At 38.8% G+C, this 22,451-nt stretch overlaps 1 protein-coding gene across 13 annotated transcripts in view; it reads left to right on the top strand.

Moving 5' to 3' along the window:
- The window catches only part of CNTRL (centriolin), a 37,280-nt gene extending 14,964 nt beyond the window's left edge, over nt 1-22,316 (top strand). For 5 of the 13 annotated variants that reach the window (XM_052815808.1, XM_052815811.1, XM_052815807.1 and 2 more), the window contains 30 exons: nt 457-633; nt 1,628-1,762; nt 3,196-3,341; nt 3,812-3,992; nt 4,983-5,162; nt 5,471-5,650; nt 6,191-6,307; nt 6,740-6,884; nt 7,673-7,812; nt 8,291-8,477; nt 8,735-9,045; nt 9,370-9,578; nt 9,757-9,949; nt 10,335-10,465; nt 10,601-10,741; nt 10,861-10,987; nt 11,480-11,644; nt 12,434-12,593; nt 13,301-13,416; nt 15,093-15,310; nt 15,718-15,875; nt 16,140-16,213; nt 16,869-17,057; nt 18,022-18,247; nt 18,563-18,768; nt 19,067-19,231; nt 20,373-20,648; nt 20,752-20,814; nt 21,393-21,596; nt 21,931-22,316. In XM_052815808.1, the coding sequence (XP_052671768.1) occupies nt 457-633; nt 1,628-1,762; nt 3,196-3,341; nt 3,812-3,992; nt 4,983-5,162; nt 5,471-5,650; nt 6,191-6,307; nt 6,740-6,884; nt 7,673-7,812; nt 8,291-8,477; nt 8,735-9,045; nt 9,370-9,578; nt 9,757-9,949; nt 10,335-10,465; nt 10,601-10,741; nt 10,861-10,987; nt 11,480-11,644; nt 12,434-12,593; nt 13,301-13,416; nt 15,093-15,310; nt 15,718-15,875; nt 16,140-16,213; nt 16,869-17,057; nt 18,022-18,247; nt 18,563-18,768; nt 19,067-19,231; nt 20,373-20,648; nt 20,752-20,814; nt 21,393-21,596; nt 21,931-22,041 (5,031 nt within the window). In that variant the 3' untranslated portion in view covers nt 22,042-22,316. The other 8 variants (XM_052815813.1, XM_052815810.1, XM_052815809.1 and 5 more) reach the window with 7 other exon arrangements.
- The last annotated feature ends 135 nt before the right edge of the window (nt 22,317-22,451 follow it).

Genomic DNA, 22,451 nt, shown 5'->3' with positions numbered 1-22,451 from the left:
AGAAATGCAGGCTTTGCCTTTCAGACATTACTAAAAATGGATTTGCAGCTGATATCATAGTGCATTGCATTAGCAAAAACTGTCTGGACACTAGCTGAGGACGTGTGTGTTATTAGCTTGCATCTCTCCTATCAGCCAATTTCTTGGAGAGCTGTCTTAGTATCCTAATAAGTTTTATGTAAACCTTAATAGTAGTGACAAATGTGTACCGCTTTAAGCTACACCTTTCTAACTTAAGTGTAGATTTTTGTACAGTCTGTCACAATAGCATCATTGACCTGACCTTTGTAGTAGTGCCACCTAGCTTTAAGTTGTAATGTTTAGTGATTCGTGTCTCTATTTTGACCTACCTATGTCACACTGAGTTTCAGAGTAACAGAGGAAGAGAGGCAACGTACTCTTAAGAGATCCTGTCTCTCCTGTGTACATATTTCTAAAACAAATGTAAAATTCCAGGAAATTAAAATGCTAGAAGGTGCACTCCAAGAGCAGCGAGAAATAAATGAATCACTTAGAGATGCACAAGGGGACATCAGTGCCTATGAGGCTGAACTGGAAGCCCAGCTAAGAGACAGAGACACTGAAGCCAATCAGCATAAAGAAGAATTGGAAAGACTGAAGCAACTTAGCCAGGTAAGAACAGAGCTCTTGCACTACCAAAGGGATAATCTACCGCCGGACGAGGGATGACCAAACTTTCTTCTGTACCACATCTCCAACACTGACTTACAAATAATTGTTGGTTTAGGTGTGCCCCCAAATGAAAGGTGGTATCAGTTTGCTAGGATTTGTAACTCTGCGTTGAAGCAAGGTACAGATCATTTGGGGGCCTCGTAGAGAATATTGACCATGTTTAAAAGGAGAATCTGCATCTTTTAGGAAAGAGATAAACGTGCACACATCAAAGAAATTACACTAAAGCAGTCCTGTGAAAAGTAGCAGGTGAAAGACGAAGTTTGCCTTTGCTCTTTGTAGTAGAAATTGAGTTTTATAGCAAATATTTATTTTTACTTTGTAATATATTATAAAGAAGTAGCTTTCTGCTGGGGAAGCACAATATATGCTTTAATTTGTACAATCCCATTTATCTTACCGTTGGGGATCGTCATTTGGATTCATGTATGATCATGATGTACAGTACTATCTTGGTTCAGTTTCCATTCATCAGAAATTAACATGGTGAGGTTTTTTTGCAAGACATATTCCAACTGCACATTCCAGATTGCAGGCAGAAATGAAAATGCAAAACAGTAAAGTGTGGTGTTCTGTCCCCAACCCTTCCAAGTCTCTTAGTTTTGATGTTTCAGGAAAAACTTGAAAGGTCTCTGTAGAACACTGATAAAACATAAATCTATCTACCTGGTGGGTAGGATGTGCTCATGCTAGGTCTAGATTAGAATTTACAGTGCAAGTCATGATGATGATGATGATGATGTTTTAGGAAATACACCTGTTATGTATATATGGCAATGGGTTGATTTGGGATGGTTGGGGTTGTTCTGTTGGTTTTTTTTTAGGAGGTGGTGTCATATTGTTACTGTTTTAAGGAACACAGCTGCTGTGTGTTTGGGTGACAGGTTGGGATTGGGAGTGGGGATATTAATCTGAAGGTTTTCTGTGTTTGTAGATGGAACTGTCAGCCCTGCAAGCTGAACTTGAAAAAGAACGGCAAGCATTAGAGAATGCTCTGACCAAAGCACAACTAGCAGAAGAGAAGGAACAACAAAATTATAAGCTCCTTTCTCAGTTCAAACAATTGCAGGTGAAGTATTTCTTGCCTTTAAAATGTTACCTGATACACAGTATGTTTCCCCACTTCCCCAAGCAGAAAGTGATGAGAATTTTAAAGGATTCTGTATGATCTTGTTTTGAAGTTCAGTAGTATTTATGACTTTTTCTGACTTTAATTTTCTTATGCAGAGACCCTACACCATAGTCTTTTTTTTCTGTCTATTTTAGGTATTTATATTGACCTATAAAATAATTTCAGAGCTGCTCAGTTATATTGCAGAGGGATTGATAAATTGTTATATGTATATCTTCATTTCCCACAAGCTTCATCTAGTACGTGTCAGTAAGAAAACTATTTGGATGCAGAAGAAAAAACTGATCCAATACCTAAACCAGAATTTATTGCCTCTGTTTAAAGCTGTGATCCTGAGGAATCTTAATTGCCGCAAAACAGTAATGGTGTCCAAGTACAACAGGCAACAGAGCTTGTGATACTTGAAGTGATAGGCATTTCATAAACTGCATAGGTGTACAGAAATATCTCTACTTTAATACAGTGTCACAGATCAGTGCCTCATCTTAATTGAGATTAGAAACTGAGTGTTCCTCTTCCTAAAGCTGCTGAAAGGTTCAGTCAACAGGATTTCTCTAGGCGAGGGTAATATACTGGGTTCAAGATCTTCAAAATATGGCTGGCAAAGGACACCTGCCCCATCCCTACCCCACCCTTTTTTTTTTTTTTTTTTTTTTAAGTGCTGGGTGATAGCAGTTTGCCTCAGTGTGGGAAGGCTGGATTCAATCCTTATTCATATCTGTCAGATCCCTTTTTCCCATCTCACTCCTCAGAGGATACAATGACCACTAGAATAGAATAGAATAGTTCATTTGGAAGGGACCTACAACAAATATCTAGTCCAACTGCCTGGAACTTATAAAGGATCCTCACTAGACATTAGCACTGTCATTTTTGCTGAAGCTTGCTGATGTGCAGAGAAGAAAGAGTTCAAGACCTATGGGGCCAGGACAAGTGTGACTCCTTGGTCTAGTGGCTGGGACAGCGTCTGCAATTGTTCCATCTTCTATTATGGATAGATAGTGGGATGGGCTTCTGTATGTCACTGGGCTTTACTTGCATAAAGACAGTACTTCCTTAGTTTAAAGAAAGGATAAGATAATTTTTTAACTGGCATTCAAATACTTCTAACATAACAGAAACTGAAAGGCAAAGATTGTTTGGGGTGTTCTTGTTTTGTGGTTGATAGTGGTTCAGGCCACACTGAAAAAAATGTTTGGACTCTTATTTAAAAAACAGAAAAAACAAACAAAAAAAACCCCCAACCCAACAAAAACTCAACAACAAGAAAAACCCCAAAACAGATCTAGGTATTAAAAATTGTAGCTTTTATTGTTTGTGCATGTTTGCTTATGGTTGTGTGTGGGGTTTTTTTGTCTGTCTTTTTTTAGGGAGACAATAATGTACTGAAACAACAGCTTAAAGATCTTCAGAATCAGCTAAACCATGCGGTTGGTAACTTAATTCATCCTGAGGAGGTCTTAGCTTGTATAAATGAACTCAAGCAAAAGCTTCAGACAGGAGTTGGAGAAATTAAGTGAGTAAAATAAAAGTACAAACAGTGTTACATTTGTGCATGTGAAAGTGGTAAGTACATGAGAGCAACAAGGTACATGTGCTGCATCCTACTGAGTGCCACCTGGGACAGGTCAGACAAACTTCAGCACCCTGTGGTTGTTAAGAGAACATCACCCAAGCTCAGTAATTATATTACTGAGGGAAATATGCAGTCCTCTTGGGTTTCACCGCAAGGGACAGAGCAAACTTTTTCCCCCTCTTTAACCCTAGCAACAAAGAATGGTAATAAACAAAGACAGAATGGTATAAATAGAGCCAGGGTGGAGGTCTGTCTGTACTGTCTAACATGTTCAGTGCTGCACCTGAGTACATTTACATTGGATGTTTTAAACTTGTACTATTGTATTAGGCTTCATTATTTCAGTATCTGGTATCACAATTTAAAATCAATCTTTTTCTGTCTTGGAACCTGGATTGTTTCTCTTTCAGGTGTCAGAATTCAGCTGATGTTTTAGGGAAAAGCCTTGCAAATCTACAGAAAGAATTTAATGACATCCTTGCTGATGCTCAGAGGGAAAAAGAGAAAGCATGGGCTAGACAGAGACAATTGCAGGAAGAAATGGTATCCCAGCAGGAAAAACTGGAAGAGGTACAGGAGAAATATAGACAGGCACGTATCAAAACAACAAAAGCAAGAGTAAGACAATTTCAGCTTAGTCTAAAAAACGTAACTTGCAGCTGAAGGATCAAGTTTCACTAGAGATATAGCTTTGCTACCCTCCATCTTCCAGAAGAGTATAATTTTACTAAAGGTAGACAAATTGAATACATTTGCTTGTCAGAAACACATTGACTACTTGCATCAGAGCAGGCTGCTGTTACTTGTGATTAGAACAGGAATACTAACCATTACTAGAGCTTGATTTTCCTTTTGTGCACAAATGTATGTCATGTAGTAATTGTCATTATAAAGAAACTGTATAAGCAGGCAAAAGCTTGTGAAGAGGAAAAACAAATAATTGACCACTTCTGTGCTGTGTATACTGTGAAATTCTGGTTAAAGTACTGAAATACATCAGCCATTCTTGCTTTCTTTTGGTAAGTGTTAAATTGGATATTTGACAGGACACATGCTCCTTTGCAGCCTTTTGTTGGCTTTTATTATATAAAGCTTGCAAAAAATATTGCTTGTAGGAGAAGGATTTAATGTACATTAAAACTTCCGCAAGCAATCTCTCATTTTAGCTGTATGACAAGGAGAGACCCACTTTTTGGTGTTCATGTTGGAGTCTGATTTTTTTTTTTTTTTTTAAATTATTATTAATAGTCCTTATGATTTTTGCCTGATTATTTGGTGAATTAGAATTTAGACTCAATGATATGTCTCAGAGGCAAAAAAGAGTTTAATTACAGGTAGAAAAATATAACCACAAACCTCCTTGAAAGATCACTACACATACGACTCCCAAAATAACTTGGGCACTTTTAAAATCTAATAGTTACAGTGGCAAAGCTGTTATTTTTCCTTTCTTCTGGTACAAAGTGTGCTGGTAACTGCACTTCCCAAAAGTTGTGTCTTTAAATCACTAAAATAGGGTGGCTTTTGGTTGAAAAAAAATACATATTTCTGGCTACTCATTTTAACTTATTTCACTTATAGGTTAAAGCTGAAAACAGGCAGAATAAGAACAAGGTCCATCAGTTAGAGAACGAAATTCAACGTTTACATGAAAAAATAAAGAGCATGGAAGAAATTCAGGGCCTTGCTGATCAACAGCTCCAAGAGGCAGATGAAGAGAAAGACACTATTCTTGCACAACTGGAAGATTTAGAGAAAAGGGTAGGAATGAGTAAGGACAAGTCCCTGCACTATGTGTGCTCACGAAAAGAAGATTCAAAAACTTCTGAATTATTTTGCTTTCTAAGATAGATCAAATACAGGAAGGAACACAGAGGTCATATTCAACATCTTTCTTTTCCTTAAATTTTATTGGTTGTCCTTGCTTTAGTGTTTTTTTTTCTGTTACTTTTGTGCATACAATACAAAATGGGATATGTATGGGGAAAAAAGTCATACCAACAGAAAGCCTTTTTTCCATGCTGCTTTTTACTTAAAACTTATAAAGCCTATTATGTTCCTGGTTTCAGAAAAAAATAGAAGATGCCAGGGCACAAATGCAATTTGTCAGTCTAGATAAAGAACTGAAGGAATTAAAGAGAGCAGTCATCACTTCAGATAAAATGGCAGCCACAGAGCTCTCCATTGCTAAAAATCAGCTAAAGGCTCTCCGTGGGACTGTTCTCAGAATTAATCGGGAGCGAGCTGAGGTAAATCAACATTGAGAATTAATTGCTTGCATATAAGTAGTGCTTTCTAATGCCATCATAATGGGAGCAGTCCTGGTGTTGTCTTTTAAGTTCAGCTTCAAAGCTTTTATTCTGAATTGTCCAGCTGCACAGGAGCTCTTGCTTCAGACAGTGTCTCATCTTGAAATATAGTAGATAAATGCTTGCTGTGTGTTGGAAGGTGAGGGAGGGGCAAGTTTAATCTCTTATTAACTGAAAGTCAGACAATAGATAATACATTGTTACGTAAGATGGAAAAGAAGGGACTATGGAACTTTGTTCTTACACTTTGAGTTTTGAAAATTGGGAACCATTTTTGGCTACATATTAACATCTCTGTAGAAATACTGTAAAGTTAAAGGAGAAACATTATTTTACATAAACCTTGCAGTTTCTGGAATTCCAGGACAGACAAGTGCAGATGCTTTGTACTAGTCAGCTTTTCACAGAGCTGCATGAGACATCTGCAAGCTTGTGAAGTATTCTTGCAAACTAAAGCTCAAACTAAAATTTCAATTTCAGGAGATTGAGGAAGCTGAAGAGTTCTGTGCTGAGGCAGCTCGTGCAGCCCGGGATCTTGCCAGAGCAGAAGCAGAAATAGAATTGTTACAACAGCTCCTCAAAGAGAAGGAAGAACAGGTAGGTTGCAGTGATGTTTGCTCTATGTTATATCAGGACGATAAAATAGTTAAGATATAGTTGTTCAGTGAGTTTCTGAAAATGCCATATTTAGAGGTGTCTGCCCTGCCCTTTTTCCTCGAGTTTTCCCAATTCACAATGCTCTTCCCTCCCAACATCTGCCAAAGAACAAAATTAAAACCTCACTGGCTCAAGTAGCTGACTTTTAAGTAAAACTATCACCTGTTCACTTAAGTGCCTTTACATGGCTATGTCTGTAAGCCTTGGTCATATGAGGGGATGGGAAGAACAATTTTGTTGCATCCAAGTAGTACACGCATTTTGCTGAATGAGCATTTTTGTAGGGACGGATGAGCAGGCTTGAAAAAGTTTTAGCACAATCTAATTTAAACTGAAGTGCTTTGCTTTGATTTAAACTTATATTTTAAATAGTTTCAGCATGAAATGGAGAAAGCTGGCGAGAAGACTGTTGCATCAAGCTCTCAGAAGTTTGAAATTGATAAATTAAACGAAGCTATGGAGCAACAAAAAGCAGAAATTGACCGTTTAAGGTGGTTGTTGGATAACATCGGGACAGGTAATTTATCTTTTCTCTCCATTTCTTCTGGATAAGCATGGATGCAGAAGACTTTACTGTCTTCTCACTATTTCTCGCTGTTTGATCTGGGAAGCTGTTCAGAGCTCTGGAAGTTTATTCTAGGGGAATAAACTGTTCAGGATACCTTCCTGTACAGTGCTTATACAGGATACATTCAGTCCTTAAATCACCGTGCTTCAGTGGATTCTCTGTATCTATGTATATGAAGCAAAAAGCAAGACAAAGTGCAGGTATGTGAAGCATATGGGTCTTTGCTTCTTCAAATATGAAGAATGGAGGATATGGATGGTTAAGGACCAGCAGTGGCACTAGCACTTTTAGGTTTCTACCTTTGCCAGTTGCCGTGCCATGTGACCTTTGGAAATGTAGTTAAGTTTTTCCTCAGTTTGAAAATCAGAATGATAGTGTGTTAGTTTTCATTGGTTTGTATTAACAACACTTTTACAACTATTTAGAAAACACTAATTGTGCTATGCGTTCAGTTTATACCGCTGTAGAACACTGTCAAAGATCTATATATAAGGAAAAATGAGCATCAGTTACCTGTATATGAACTTGTATTTCTACAATCTTAACATGACAAACTTGCAAGGACCAGCGTATGTCTACATCACGATATAATAACATTTAGTTTGTTTCCCCCGGCAATTCATTTTTTTAATATTGTTTCAGGCTAACAGGATAACAATGAGGGAAAAGCTGAATGCAGTATTTATGACTTAATTCTTTGCCTTATATACGCCTATAAAACTGTGATTAATTTACAGGTAACAAAGATGAAATTGGCAACTTACAAGATGAAATTGCAGCGCTCAAAAGTGTGCTTTCATACCAGAATGATTACATTACCAGTATAGCGGATCCATTGAAAAGAAGGGGATACTGGTATTACATGCCATCGTCACAGGTCAGAAATAAAAATCCTATTATGTGGAAAGCCATTTGATATGGGAAAGTCCGTTATAAACTTCCTAGGTCTGGGAAGGACTTAAGAAAAAATATTGGCTGGCATATAAGAGAAATACTGAAACAAGACATAGACAAACGTTCCCTGATAAAGCCTATTATTTTGTAGTAATAGGAATCTAGTGTACGTAAAATTTGGAGACAATTATTCAAAATGCAGTACTGTAAATTCATTTAGGTAAAGGTTAAAAGGGGACATTACAGACAAACATTTCTTGCAAAACAGCATTTGTCTGAATTTAAGAGAAATACTGTTAAAACAGATGTGCTTGCTTTTAAAAGCAGCATGATGTTTGGAAGTGAGAGAAAGCAGAGTATGTACAGCCTGTTCTTGAAAAATCAGTGCTTTAGAATGTCTACAACAAATAATTTATGTGATTTGTTATTTCTAGATTAACACATACTGTTTTTTTCTTTAGGCTTCAACTCCTGCTTCCCGTAGCACAAAAGATTCTGGAGTTTGTTTACTGTGTTCTGGCACATCCCAACCCAGAAGAGGGTGTGGTCAGGACAGACAGAGCAGGAAGGAAGACTTGCCCAGTCAAGGAGGATGTTGGGTTTATTCACCAGTCAGAACTAGGTTGTGCAAAACAGAGTCTGGTAAAGGTAAGTCAGTCTCATGGTCTCAGAATGTTTAGGACCATACTGAAGATGGACTTGCTTAGAGTTCACAGTGAATTTTTTTCGAAGTGCACAAGTGAATTATAAATGTTTATTACTGTTGAACTCATAATTTGGTTTAAGCAGCATTTATTACACTTTTATACATTACATAGAATTTAAAATGTGCATTTGAAGAGTATCTTTTACTGTAAAAGTGATGAAAAATAACCTTTTGTTTTGGTTTGGTTTTTTTGGTAAAGATGGAAGAGCGAAAGACAATAGTGAAGGAAATGAAGAAACTCATGTTCCCAAAGATCTGCCCTTTGTACCACCACCTGGTACAGTTATTTACACAGTCCTTCCAGATGGTGCCCCTGTACCTCAGGGAACTGTGGTTTATGGCCCTCCTCCTGCAGCAGCAAGTGGAGGTTCAATTGCTCCTGGATCTGTTATCTATGGCCCACCTCCTGTGGGAGCCCAGGTTGTTTATGGCCCTCTTCCTCCAAACTTCACCGTCCCACTCATTCCTGTTGGAGTGCTTCACTGCAATGTGCCTGAACATCATGATTTGGTAAGATACAGAGCTGTGAGCTGCAGGTTTAACCATAGCCAACTGACTTATGAATGGATTAGGAAGATCTTTTGACCTATGCTTTCTCAAAAAAAATGCAAAAAACCAAAACCTCATTTTCACAGATTAGATTGGTCCAGTTTTTAAAAAAAATAACAAAGTCCTTGCTAGAAGGGTTCTGGACCTGAGAGAGCTTGCTGATAAGAATGTTCTACCTTCGGTGCTAATAGTCTGGTCTTTGCTATCTGTAGCTGCTCCAGTGTCTCAGGAGGACTGAAGTAGAAAATAGGTCTTGGATTTTGTTGTTCTATTTCCTGTATGTAGGAGAGTGAAGTCTCAAGGCTAGAAGACACTGTGTATTATTTAAAGTCTCGGAAATACAAAGATAAATGGTCAGAGGCAGCTGAGCATAAATGTAAAAAAGAGGTGGAAAAATTGCGTCAAAACGTTGAAGAACTTCTGCATGAAAGAGAGGAGTTGGAACATGAAGTAGCAGAGCTACGACGAGCAGCTCAAAAACATAACAAACACAAGTAAGAATATTGCACTAGAATGCCTTTAAAGTAAGCGTGTGGAAATACCTAAATATTTTTCCAATAAAAATCAATTTTGACTTGTTCACAATTAATGTAAATGGACTAGAACTTCAGGAGGCTCCGGGCCTCTGGCATTTTGTATTTTAATTCCCTGTCTTTCTTCCTGACCTTTTAGGGACTTTATTCAAGGGTATACTGACAACCTTATTGTGGATTTGCAGTTAGAAGAGTCTCTTAAACATCATGAAGATATTGCAGATGAAATTGAATGTATAGAGAAGACTCTTCTGAAACGACGAGCAGAGCTTAGAGAGGCAGATAGGCTACTTTCAGAAGCTGAAGTGGAACTTGAGAGCACACGGGGGAAAGTAAGTAAAGCTGTAACTCTTAAGTGCAAAAGGATTTGCATGTTGCATTAAGACAGTTTTAAGCAGATGATTTTTGTTTGTCTAAGCAGTTCATTTTCACTTTGATAACCTGAAGCCTCTTAAAATGCTTCTATATGAAAATAGAAGTCGTGGGAAACCTGTACTAAAAGAAAATGTTTCAGTCCTTGCCAAAGAGGAGGAAGCTTTTCTGCTCTGGACAAGAGAGGGGAAAAAGTTCTACTTCATGGTATAGAGAGGGAGGAAGCTCAGGTGGAATACTCAAGCCAGGAGGAGGTCATCTTTAGACAGCTAACCTGCAGGTTTGGGATGTGGAAAGCATAAGATGGGAATGTATTGTCTCAGTAATCTTCAATTTTTGCTCTAGACTAAAGAGACTATTCAAAAGTACAATCATGCCAAACAGCATTTGTCCCGTACCGAAACTGAGGGAAAGGAGCTAGAGCGAAGGGCTCAGGAAATGGCCATTAAACTTGTGAAAGCAGATCAGCAATTAAGGTACACTTTTTTTTGTGAATTTTTATCAAATGGGGATGAGGAGAAAAACAAGATTCTTTCAGATATGAAGATAGTGCTTTTGGAGGGGGAGAGCTGTTAAAATGTTAATATGAAAAGGCATAAATGCTTCTTCAGGTTATTACAGGCAGATACAAGGGATGTAGAACAGCATAAGAGGGAACAAGAAGGTGTTTTGAAGGAAATCAACAAAATGGTGGCTGCAAGAGACTCTGAGTTCCAGTCGTTAAACCGGAAGATAGAAATGCTAACTGAAAGGTAAGTATTTTTAATTTACCATAGACTGTATTAGATAAAATAAAGACATCTTCCTCCAGTAAGTTACTGCCTAAGGTATTCTGGTTTCTTTTGAGTCATGTTTTTATCCTCATTGTCAGTCTTCAGAAGCTTCAAGGAGATATTCAAGTTGCAGAAGGTAATGAAGAACATCACCTCCAAATCCTTAGAGAAGCAGAAAGCCTTCTTCAAGGCAAGAAAACTGAACTGGAAAGACTGAAGGATCAGGTAAGGCTTATCTTATTAACTCTGGATGATCCATTTTGTTGGTTTTGATGTAACTGAAAGCTGAGAAGAGTCTCAAGTTCTGAACTGCCTTGTCTGCAGAATTTAGTTCTTAAGTTTATTTTAATATCAGTGGTTTGAATTGTCCTTGGTTTGTCTCATGATAAGTATGATCCCAATCTTACTGGCGTTTCTGCATAACAAATGTTACTGCAGAGTTCTCTATGACAGTCCTTATTGCATTTCAGAATAAGAAACTTAACTCTCTGAGGTACAGGACTGCACAGCCCAGAGCAGAACTTAGTCTTTAGTATTGGCTTTATTATACAGGTTTAGCAAATGAAGCTCATTGCTCTGATGGGATCTTTACACGTTATGCAATTCAACTAAGTCTCTGGCAGGGAACAGTGTACTGCACTTGTTCTTGTGCATGTGTGTAGCTACAAAAATAAAAAAGCCTTCAGATGCTTCTTCTGTTAAACTTCTACATTGTAGATTACTGCTCAGCAACAAGAGCTTTTGTTTCTGGAGCAACAGTTAAATCAAAGAAAAGAAGAGCTCCATGTCCTTCAAGACTGTATTTCTCAAAAGAAAGGTGACCTCAAAGAAGCTCTTCGAGGTGGAGAGGCTGAAGCAAATGAGAAACTACGCCAAATAAGAGTAACTTTTCCAAATGAGTTTTCAATTCATTGTATCTCTGAAGAACAGTAAAAAGAACAGAAGTATCAAAAACTTCCCATAAAGTTTCCACAAAAACAGTTTTGCTTTCTACAACCTCCCAAAACTCATGGAAAAATAGAACAAGCAAGTTTACAGTTTCGTGTGACTAAGAGCTTGGTCCAGATGCACAAATAAGAAGTAGAACTCCCGAGGTCCAGTAATACTAACAGAATTGGTCCCTTGAGAACTAAATTATATTAAATAGAAGTCTCTGAATGACTTACTGTTGCTGAGACAAGCAGCTGCTAAAGCAAATCAGGCTGATCAGTGTGTGTAAAACACAAAGCTGGCCTAGGTCAGCTGCCTGTCTCCATCCCCATTTACTTAGAAAGGATTCTATACTTCCTTTCTTTCTGAAATAAAAACAAAGTATCAAGGTTAGTTACATTTTGTGGGGGCTTTTTGTCTGACTTTCTGTTTTAAGGCTTACCTGTTGTTCACTTGAATGACGGTGTTATGGTCAGAGTTGTAGATCAGAATCTTTGCAAGATTACTACTACAAATTTGCAACAAGCAAGACAAACAATTGGCAACAAGCAACCTAAATATTACATATTTCTTGTTTGTTTACATCATTAACTGTAACTATGAACTCTGGAATTAAATTGACCAGAATATTGTTGACAGACTTTTTTAATTTTATAAATATTTAGAACTTCTATTTAAAGGAAAACTTTATTTAAAATAGCAAATAATGTCATTCCTTGTAACACTGATATATTTCCACAGGAAATAAAACTACTTCTGGAAGAGCTTAATGTTGAGAGGAAAGAACTGGATGTCCAGATTAATGAGAAAAGAGCACAGCTTTTGTTCATAAAGAAGGATATTGGAAAAGAGGAAGAAAACCTTCAAGGAATACTTGGGCAAATTACCAGGCATAAGATAGGTGTGTCTTTGGCTTTACTAGATACTATTTTGTGCAGATTGGAAATAAATAACTCTGAGCCCTTAGTTGTACATCGCTGCAGTCTTCTGTTCCTCACTCCTTTAAAAAAATTGGGAATGACTGCAGAGAAAGAGTTCCCTATAATTCTTGTAGTTTATACAGAGCTGACAGATACCCTTTGCTTAATTTGAGGCAATGCTTTATGCTGCTTTGTATTTGCAATGGGAGTTTTTCATGCCAGAGAGAAATGTGAACAAATCTGTTGTCAGGACTGATCAGTTAAGTTCACACTTGAGCACTATGTGGTTAGGAGACATTAGCTAATTGTGCCACATATGTAGAAGAAGAATTAAACCTGGGGATGTGCAGGGAAGTGGAGGAATCTCTTTCCAAGCAGTTACATCCCTCAGATTGTGGTAAGTATAAGCAGGGGCAGTTTGCAACTTTTGTACTTTTTCTGAAATACTTTGTTTATTGGTCAGATACTCTGTCCCAGAATAACTCCCTAGGGGGCAGGAAGAGCAGGAGACGTAGGGACCAGCAACTTGCTGGTAGAACAGCATAATACCTGGTGGGTCTGACACAGCAATCGAAAACATGAACAGTTTTTACAGGGATGATATCAGTATAGTGTCTCTTAATTTTTACTTGGTGCCTTTTTCTGCAAATAGAATGCATTTGATGTGTTATTTCTTTCACCTTGCTAGAACTGAAACATGTTCTGGAAATGCTGGAGCTTGAGAATAATGAACTTCAAGTTTTGAAACTACAACATGACCAAAAGGTCGACGAGCTTGAAAAAACTCAGGTTACAATTCTGGAAGTAAGTATTTCTTCTGTAGCTAATACAGTAACTGGAAGAAGAGATCTGCATATTCTGTAGTTCTGTTAAGATCTGGGTAACAGAGTCCCTACACTTTTAAATCAAATCAGTTTCTAGTCTGATTTCAGCTTATCACAGAAAAGTCTTAAGTCTGCTTAGGCCCTCTAAAATAATGGGATTTTTTTGGTGCATATGAGGGAGAGAGGGCAAAAAGACAGAAGGCTCTTCTGTGGCTGTAGAACGATGAATACTGTTTTCTTAGCATTAGCTTCTGGAGTCTTTATATGGATTCTATCTGTGTCCTCACTTGCCGAGAGTAAGTATGGAAGACAGTTTACTAACTCAGCTGGATTATTTTCTCTAGCATTAAAAAGGTATTTTAGCTCAGCTAGTCTCTTCTCCTTTTGACAAACACAGACATTCAACTTTGCTGCTAGTGGGCAGGGAGACCAACAGCATCCCTTTGGCAGTCTGTCGTGGTTTAACCCCAGCCAGCAACTAAACACCACGCAGCCGCTCACTCACTCCCCCCCACCCAGTGGGATGGGGGAGAAAATCGGGAAAAGAAGCAAAACCCGTGGGTTGAGATAAGAACGGTTTAATAGTACAGAAAAGAAGAAGCTAATAATGATAATGATAACACTAATAAAATGACAACAGCAATAATGAAAGGATTGGAATGTACAAATGATGCGCAGTGCAATTGCTCACCACCCGCCGACCGACACCCAGCCAGTCCCCGAGCGGCGAATCCCTGCCCCCACTTCCCCGTTCCTATACTAGATGGGACGTCCCATGGTATGGAATACACCGTTGGCCAGTTTGGGTCAGGTGCCCTGGCTGTGTCCCATGCCAACTTCTTGTGCCCCTCCAGCTTTCTCACTGGCTGGGCATGAGAAGCTGAAAAATCCTTGACATTAGTCTAAACACTACTGAGCAACAACTGAAGACATCAGTGTTATCAACATTCTTCACATACTGAACTCAAAACATAGCACTGTACCAGCTACTAGGAAGACAGTTAACTCTATCCCAGCTGAAACCAGGACACAGTCTCATAGTAGTTACAGGATTATTAGGTCAGAGTCCGGGATAGCTCTCCTTTAGTCAGTTGTGCAATTCCATAAAATCTAAAATGTCTTTGCTAAGGGAGCATTTATAAGCATGTATAAACAGATAGTACCTGCTGCTTACTTTTAAAAGACTACCTCTTCTCTTTGCACTCTTTCTGTGAAGGACAGGGAAAAGAAGGGACTAGTTGATATGTGTGGTACCTTTCTATTACCATGCTTAAAGTGGTCACCTTACTACATTACCTAAGCATCTTGCAGCTCTTAAAGTGGTCATTCTCTCAAAATCCCTGCGATGAAGGGATGTGCTACTCTTATGGAGGGGGGAAAAATGGTGGTTGAACTATGATGAAACAAAGAATTGCACCCCTGTCTTCCAGTCCTTGTGCTCATATTGATCATAAACTTCATCATAAATGCACTCAAATTAATCTTGTGCTTTTAAGCAGTTATCCCTGTTACAATGCAGTAGTTATAGAGGGCACTCTAGCCTGCATATGATCTCTGTGAATGAAAGGTTTTTAAACTGCTGCAGCTAAAGATGTTAATAACTTGTTCTGCTTCTTGACCACATAAATGTGTTGTTCACAACGCACTCTTTTGTAGGAGAAGTTAAAATTGGAGAATATTCAGAGATTATTTCAGTGTCAGCAAGAGGAAGTAGATTGGCAGGAACAACTACTTGAGAAAGACCGTCGGGAAAATGAACATCTGGTTTCTCAAATGCGCACTCTGCAAAATAATATTGAGTCTCTGAATAAAGAAAAGGAAAAGCTTGAAGAAGACTGTCGCAGTTTGGAAAAGAAGTTGTCACAAACCAGAAGGTGGGGGGGAATATTTTTTCTGCAAAGGTCAGAAGTGATGGGAAGTGCCTTGAATGTCTGTTTATCATAACTAAAAATACAGCTATAACTTTGAGGTGCCCAGTTATACAGAATATGCAGTGTCTTATCCTCTGGAGGTTTTATTTTAAACATGTCTACAGCAGACTTACGGGAAATATTCAGCAATGGAGCTGATGAACGCAACAGCATTTGTTATGTCATGGCAATACAATGAGAAATGTTACGAAAAGCAAAATGTTAAGTCTTGGAACAGGACAGCTGTCTTGCTGTCACGACTACTAGGTAGCATCCCCTTGAGCTGAGAGAACTTTTATTGAAATGCAGCTGTTTTTTAGTCCTCACCAAGTACTTCCAACAAACCAAGCATATGTATTCACATTTTACAGAGACTTAACTGCTGCTGAAGATAGCAGCAGAACTGCATTGTCCAATGTAGAAAAAATGGAATTGGATGTTAAAAACCTGCAGCAGGAGGTAGATCTACTGAACAAACAAAAAAAATCACTGAATGGAGACATTATTGTTGTAGAGAAGGATCTTCAAGGTAAAGATCAATTTTTGGTTTTAAACTGTAATGTATTTTAAGAGAAATTGTGTTAAAAGACACACTATAACGGTACTGTATGATACTAAATATCCAACATGCTCAAATATCTACAGGCAGAAAGTATTTAATGTGTTGAAAAGATGGAAATCTTAGAAACTGTTTTTCTATTGTTTATTCTTCATTTATGAAAAGCACTAAATTTATTTGTATAGGTATTTCACATTGCTGACTGATAATCTCTGTGGCCAAATATCTTTCTAGAAAAAAAGGAAGAACTAGAAACACTGAAAGAAGAATTAAGTGACTCCAGGCAACAGCTTCAACTGGTAGAACAGGTTAGTTTTGGTGAAATATGTACTTACTTTCAGGTAGGGAGTAGATTGGTGCACAGAAATGTGTCATTTAGCACAACAGTTGACAGTCCATCACCTGTTTTTCATCTAGGCACCCTAGCTCAAAATCAGACCCTTGTAGAGCTAATAAACAATGGCTAGTTTATTGCCTTGTTCTTGCTGAGTTTGGAGAGATTTGGACTACAATAGGTGCCTAACCAAATGAGATTTCCCGTTTGGGTTTTCTGTTTAAGTGGCAACTGTGATGACACTCTTAGTCAGATTGTTATTGCCAAATTGGAGTGTGTGGCTTTTTTTGGTTTTGGTTTTGGGTTTTTTTGGTTTGGTGGGGGTTTGCAGGTTTTTTGTGGATTTGTTTGGTTTTGAATTTATCTTCTTTCTAGAAAACAATCCAGACCCTAGTTTATTGTTTTTTAGGAAGAAGATGCTGTTTTGTTTTGTTTTTAAAGTATCTTCTAGCTTTTTATCTGGTTGTTCCTATTGTGTTAATTTACTCAGTGTCTGGTTTAAATGGAAGGTAATCTTCAGTGCGATTAGGGGTGATCAGTGATGTTCTTTCAAATGCAAGCCTTTTAGCCAGAGAGCTGTTACTCTTACCAGCTAATTATGCCACTTGATTTTATGTTTCATATTACAGGATTTGAAAAATAATGCAAGGCATCAGGATGAGTTGCTTAGAGAGCAGGCAACTCTGAAAGAAGATATCCTAGAGTATTTAAGGAAACGTAAGGATTGCCAAGAGAGACAGAAAAAGAGGGAGAACCAATTGCAGCAGCTCCAGAAAGAGATTGAAGAGAAAGAAACAGAACTAGCCAAACAAGAAGCGGTAACGAGCCTGCCAACTTCCCTCACTTTCTCCTGACCTCTAAAAATAACGCAGGCCAGAAAGTTTTGGGTGCAAGTTTACAAGTAACATACCAGTGCTTTAAAAGAAACATGAAGCCTTATTTTTAGAGGAATAGCAGTAAACAAAAAGCTTCAACATTCAGTTATATTTTAGTGAAAACTAGTGTGTCACAACACAGGACTGTGTCTTCCTTCTTGGCAGGGTCATCTTAGATGGAACTGATAACAGAACTGCTGTAAAATCAGTACTGACCACTGAGTGCAAGAAGGGCTAGTGTACTGGAAGGCACTGTGCAGTGTTGTATCTTGGCTGCTGGTGTAGCTGATATGGGTGAGGAGATGGACTAGTACAGATTATTCTCTGTAACTGTTTTGTCAGCTGCCAAGATACAGTGGCTGGATATAGTTCAGAGAAGTTCTTCCTATGCTGTTGATTTCTGCTGGGAGATGAGCAAACTATGTAGAGTACCTGAAGTGATACAATGGATTTCAAGTGAAGGAGGGACAAATCAAAACTGAACTCCACCTGCATTCCATAATTCCAAAACTAAACAGAAAAAATTCCAGGGTTTTTTTATCCTGAAGTTTCCTTTAGATTTTGAGTGGATCGCTATCGGCAGCTAGCTTTTGTTCTTCTCTTCTGTGGTATTTCTGTGCAAAACCCATCAGCTGTTCCTGAAAATTAGGGCTTAATCATATACTTCTGTAGTAAAATCAACTTACATTGGCTGAGGAGTTTCAACAAAGTGTTAACCAAAAGAAAAACTGAGGGAGCTGTACTGAAAATGAGAGGCGAGAAAAATTGATAAACTTTAGTCAGTAGGGAGTATTAGACTACAGTTCTTTCCAATTTATGCTGCTTTAATTTCTATAATGTCTTTTGGTCATGGTGTTTGTTCTAGATTGGCACTAGTTAAAGCCTGAAGTGGTGGGTTTTTTGGCAGATTCTTCATTGCCTCAAGCAAAATTCAGAGCGTGAAGGAAAAAAACTGGAAGAACGTATTGCTAAAGCGAAAGATCAGAAAATCCTATTGGAAAAGGAACTAACAGATCAACAAAAGAAACTGGAGCAGGCAACAGCAAAAGTAAAGCTGGCAGAAGAAAACCTCAGGAAGCTGGAAAAGGAGGAGTCCCGATGTGCAGCACTTGAAGAAACTGTCAGAAAAAGCAGTAAGATTCAGTGCACAAAGAAATTGTTACCATCTCTGGGTTCTAAGTCTAATGAAACCAATAAATATTTCTGTTAATCTGGCTTGGTTTCTAATGCAGCACATGGATCAACTCTCGATCCTTTAATTGATGTGCTCAAAGAACTGAAATTCTAAAGCCAACTGTTGTTCCGTTCCTTCTTGCCTTGTGTCAGTGTTTTTACAGACCACTGCTCAGCAGATTAATGTGTTTGAAAAATATCTAATGTGTATGAAATATGCCAAGATACTTACATTTCTGCTAATCAGGATTGTTTTTAAAAAATGTTAATTACAGAACATCATCTCTCAGAAAAAGAATTACAATTACAACAAAAAAATAGAGAAATACAGTCTCTTCAAAAAGAACTGGAAGTCTCCAAGGCTGAGCTAAACCATCTCCAAGATCAGATAACATCAGAGAGGAAGAAAGCTGAAAAACAAATCTTGACTCTGAAAGAAGCAATGAAAACACAAAGCATGCAGCTTGAAAGAAAACTGCATGTGAGTTCTGGCTGAGGGGAGAATGTTTGGGGATTTGGGTTATTTTTAAAAGCAAAATGGTTGAACACACATTTTTGTCATAGGAGGAACAAAGTAATGCATTAACTTTGTGACTAGACAGAACTTGAGGCAACCAAACTCTGGTATTTCCAGCTTGTGCTGCAGAACACCTCTAGTTACTCCTGGTTAATGCTGTTTCTGCCTTTTAACTTGAAGAAATTGTGTTATGTGGGTTCTCTTGATTCATTTTTCTGCAGTGGATGCTCACAGTAAAGGCAATCTTTCTGCATTTTCCTAGGAACAAAAGCAGGAAAATAACTGTTTGCAGGGTGATGTAGCAACTGCTGAACAAGTAGCACACAATGACCGTGAACGAGCCCAGCGCCTTATTAAGGACCTTGGCCAGATCCAGCAGGACTATATGGATCTCCAAACCCAGGTGTACCCGAGTAGCCAAATACAGGTGGGTTCAAGGGAAAGCTGTGTCTTCCAGACAAGTTCATATTGTATTGGTTTTGAATCTTCTCCTGTCTGCTGTATCACAATTAGAAAGAGACCTACTTAAAACTGCCATGCGATTTTCCCAAATCTGGGAGAAGTTAAGCTTTGTTAACAATCAGTAGGATCAGGCAGCTCAGTAATCCCAGTTTAAAAATGAACAAACCAACTCCAGCCAGTCAGTCATGTGCGGAGTTCTCAGCGTAGGGCTGCCAAGCTCTACAGCAGTATTTCACTCTTCAGATCTTGAAGGCCATGGCAGAGTGGCACAACTGCCTGGTTACCTTCCCATCACGTGGTGGGGAATTGCAGGCGCTGTTTAGGCCAGTGCAAATGGATCAACCCCTCTCACCCAGTAAAACAATGCCTGAAAAAGAGACTGTGTTCTTTGGAGGTGGGCTGAGGGTGGAGGGGACTAGTCTTAGCTATTCATTAAGAGTAATTGGATTTCAATGCTCCCAAGATATATAGCAAACGCACCATAACATCTGCTGGCCGCTCAATTTAGGCAATGCTTCAGTCAAGAATTAGGACTTTGGCTCCTGTTTACGTTAAGGTTTGGTAATAGGCACTTGCATAAATTATGACTCTAGTTATGTCAACTGACTAAATGTTAGCAACCTTCAAAGCTACTCAATAGGCATTTAATAACTTGTTCGTGCCAACCTGGCCAAGCACTTTCTTCTTTTGTAGTCACTTTAAAAGGTGATTCCAGGTTGTCTGACTCTTCCTAGTCCTTTAATAAACCCTTTATAAATTATTTCTAAGTCTGTTAAAAATTGGGTCCTTCAGAGAAGAATGTTGTTAGCAACTAGGAAGTGTTCAAGGAAGACTATGCAAGATCAGAGTATGAACAGGTTTAAGTTCACAAGTTGCATCCTGGTAACTTTTTAGTTGCCTCTATTACCATCTGAGGGGCTTCATAGGCAAAGTTAATGGCAGAGTTAGGGCTGCATCTGTTGAGAGGTTTTGTGATTTCTGATTGCAATAGTCAAAATGTAAGCATTTCAGAAATAAGCCTTGTTTGGTTACACAGGAAGATTCCTCTGGACTGATGATGCATTTGTAACCTGATGGCAAAGTGGTGACGCTGTTCTATGATGTAGGTTAAAACTCAAGAAGACCTGGAAAAGAGACAAAGGGAAATAGAGAATGCAGCGATGTTGCTTAAGCTGGAGGTTGAAGATGAAATTAGGATGGGGTTTAAATCTTCAAGCCCATCTTCTCCAGAGCCATTGGAAGATTTGGAAGCATCTTCTGAAGTAAAGGGAAATCTGCAGTGTGAGTTGGATAACTTAGAGGAGACTGGTCCTTTTGCTGCTGCTGCCACGAGACTCCTCTCATTGGAAGAAAAGTTGAATTTTTCTAAAGTTTTCTTAATGGTAAAATGCTTTCAAAAAGTACTCGCTACTCGTGCTGCAGCAGAGCATGTCAGTATGGGTACCTGTAACGCTCAGTTGCTGCATGTGCTTTTGTTTCCAAAAGGATGAACAGTGGCGTGGGGAGGCTCTCCGAGAAAAACTGCAGCATCACGAAGATCGGCTGAAGGTGGCGTCTCTCTTCCCAGTCACACTAACGCGTCCATTGGGTCTCTTCTAAAAACATCTAAACAGCCCAGGGGGATCCTTCTCCAGCTCTGGCCCTTCCACTCTGTACATAATGACTAGCCACAGCATGTCTTTGGGTGGGAACAGTAAAAGAAAGACTAGCAACTGTATGCTATATCAAGATGAATGATTATAATTAACAGTTAATTGAATTTTTGAGTATTCCAACAAGCTTCCCTCATTTACATCATATTATGGTGTATTAGCAACATAACAAATTACAGTTCAGGAGTGCCTGTGATCATTTAAAGTACAGGTGTCGGCCAAGTTTAGTTAGAACATACCTGTTGCTCTCTCTCCAAGCAGCTCATGATAAAGGCCATAGAAATGCAGTTTATTTCTGACTTGGGAGGAGGTGAGCTATTTAAAAATAATTCACAAACCCATTGCCATCTGCTTGTGGTTTGAGACTCTTAACAGCATGTCCCTTATGGCTTGACTTTAAGGTCATCAGACTTTTTAAATACAGTCTTGAAAATTACACTAGCTGCATATAAATAGAACCAACGCTTTATTTAGGCTCAGCTCCGGCAGTGCATGTCCAAGCAAGTAGAAGTATTAATCAGAGGAAAACGGCAAACAGAAGGCACCCTTCACAGCTTGAAGCGACAGGTGGACGCACTGGATGACCTAGTCAGCAGCACTTCTTCAGATTCTCTGTTTCTAGCCCAAAGCTCAAGTCTAGTATCTCTTCACGGCGCTCTGAATTTAACAAAAACACAGGTAATACTCCACTGTGTACAGGAATTCTTGGTTCTTTTTTTTAATAATTTTTAGCTCACGGGTAGTCTACTGCAGCCATGTGCTCACCATCTTTAGAGGCATGGCAGGGGTTTTCTGAAGGTGAGGTGATCATAACCATACACTTGGTTACTCTGGGAGTAGCTAACTTGTTTGGTATGTTTTCCTCAAAGGGGTTGGGGTTTATTTTTTTTTTAAGCTTTGTATTTTATTCTTTAAAATCCATATTTTCCTTTGTTTTTTAAAGACTAATATGTGTCTGCTAACTGAAGACATTAATTTTTTTACTCAGACTTACTTTTACTGCCTTTTCTAGGCCACTCTGACAAGACTTGCCCAGGTCCCCGGCAGGTCTCGCAGTGGTGTCGCAGACACTGCGTTCCTGCTCGCGAGGAATTTCTCGGTAAAGCCCAGCAGCGAGATGTGACTTCAGCCCAGCTGGAACTTCACTGAGTCGTGAGCATCTTGAAGGTTGAGGCTTGTGGGTTGTAGGTGGTGGTAGCCCAGGGGCAGGTGTGGGTTCTCAGACCTTTCCAGTGAAAGCATTCCTGTGGTTGGTATCCTGGCGCTTGATGCTGTTCTGGCTCTTGGATGTGTATTTTTAAAGAAATTGTGGGTGAGAGCTGCTTGTAAACTCTCATCCGACATGAGAAATTACTACTGTGTTGACCAACTTAAACATTAGGCTACTGCTACCCTTCATCTTTCAGTAATGCTTTTCTGGTTTTAATAAATGTACAGCCTAGCATCTAGATTTCAGTTACAGCTCGTTACAATACTGGCCTGGTACTTGAGCGTTCTTCTGCAATGATTCAAGTTAAAAATACATTATTTCAA

The sequence above is a fragment of the Harpia harpyja genome, chromosome 19, assembly GCF_026419915.1.
Source record: "Harpia harpyja isolate bHarHar1 chromosome 19, bHarHar1 primary haplotype, whole genome shotgun sequence".
Taxonomy (NCBI): Eukaryota; Metazoa; Chordata; class Aves; order Accipitriformes; family Accipitridae; genus Harpia; species Harpia harpyja.
This window is presented reverse-complemented; position numbering and strand designations above follow the sequence as displayed.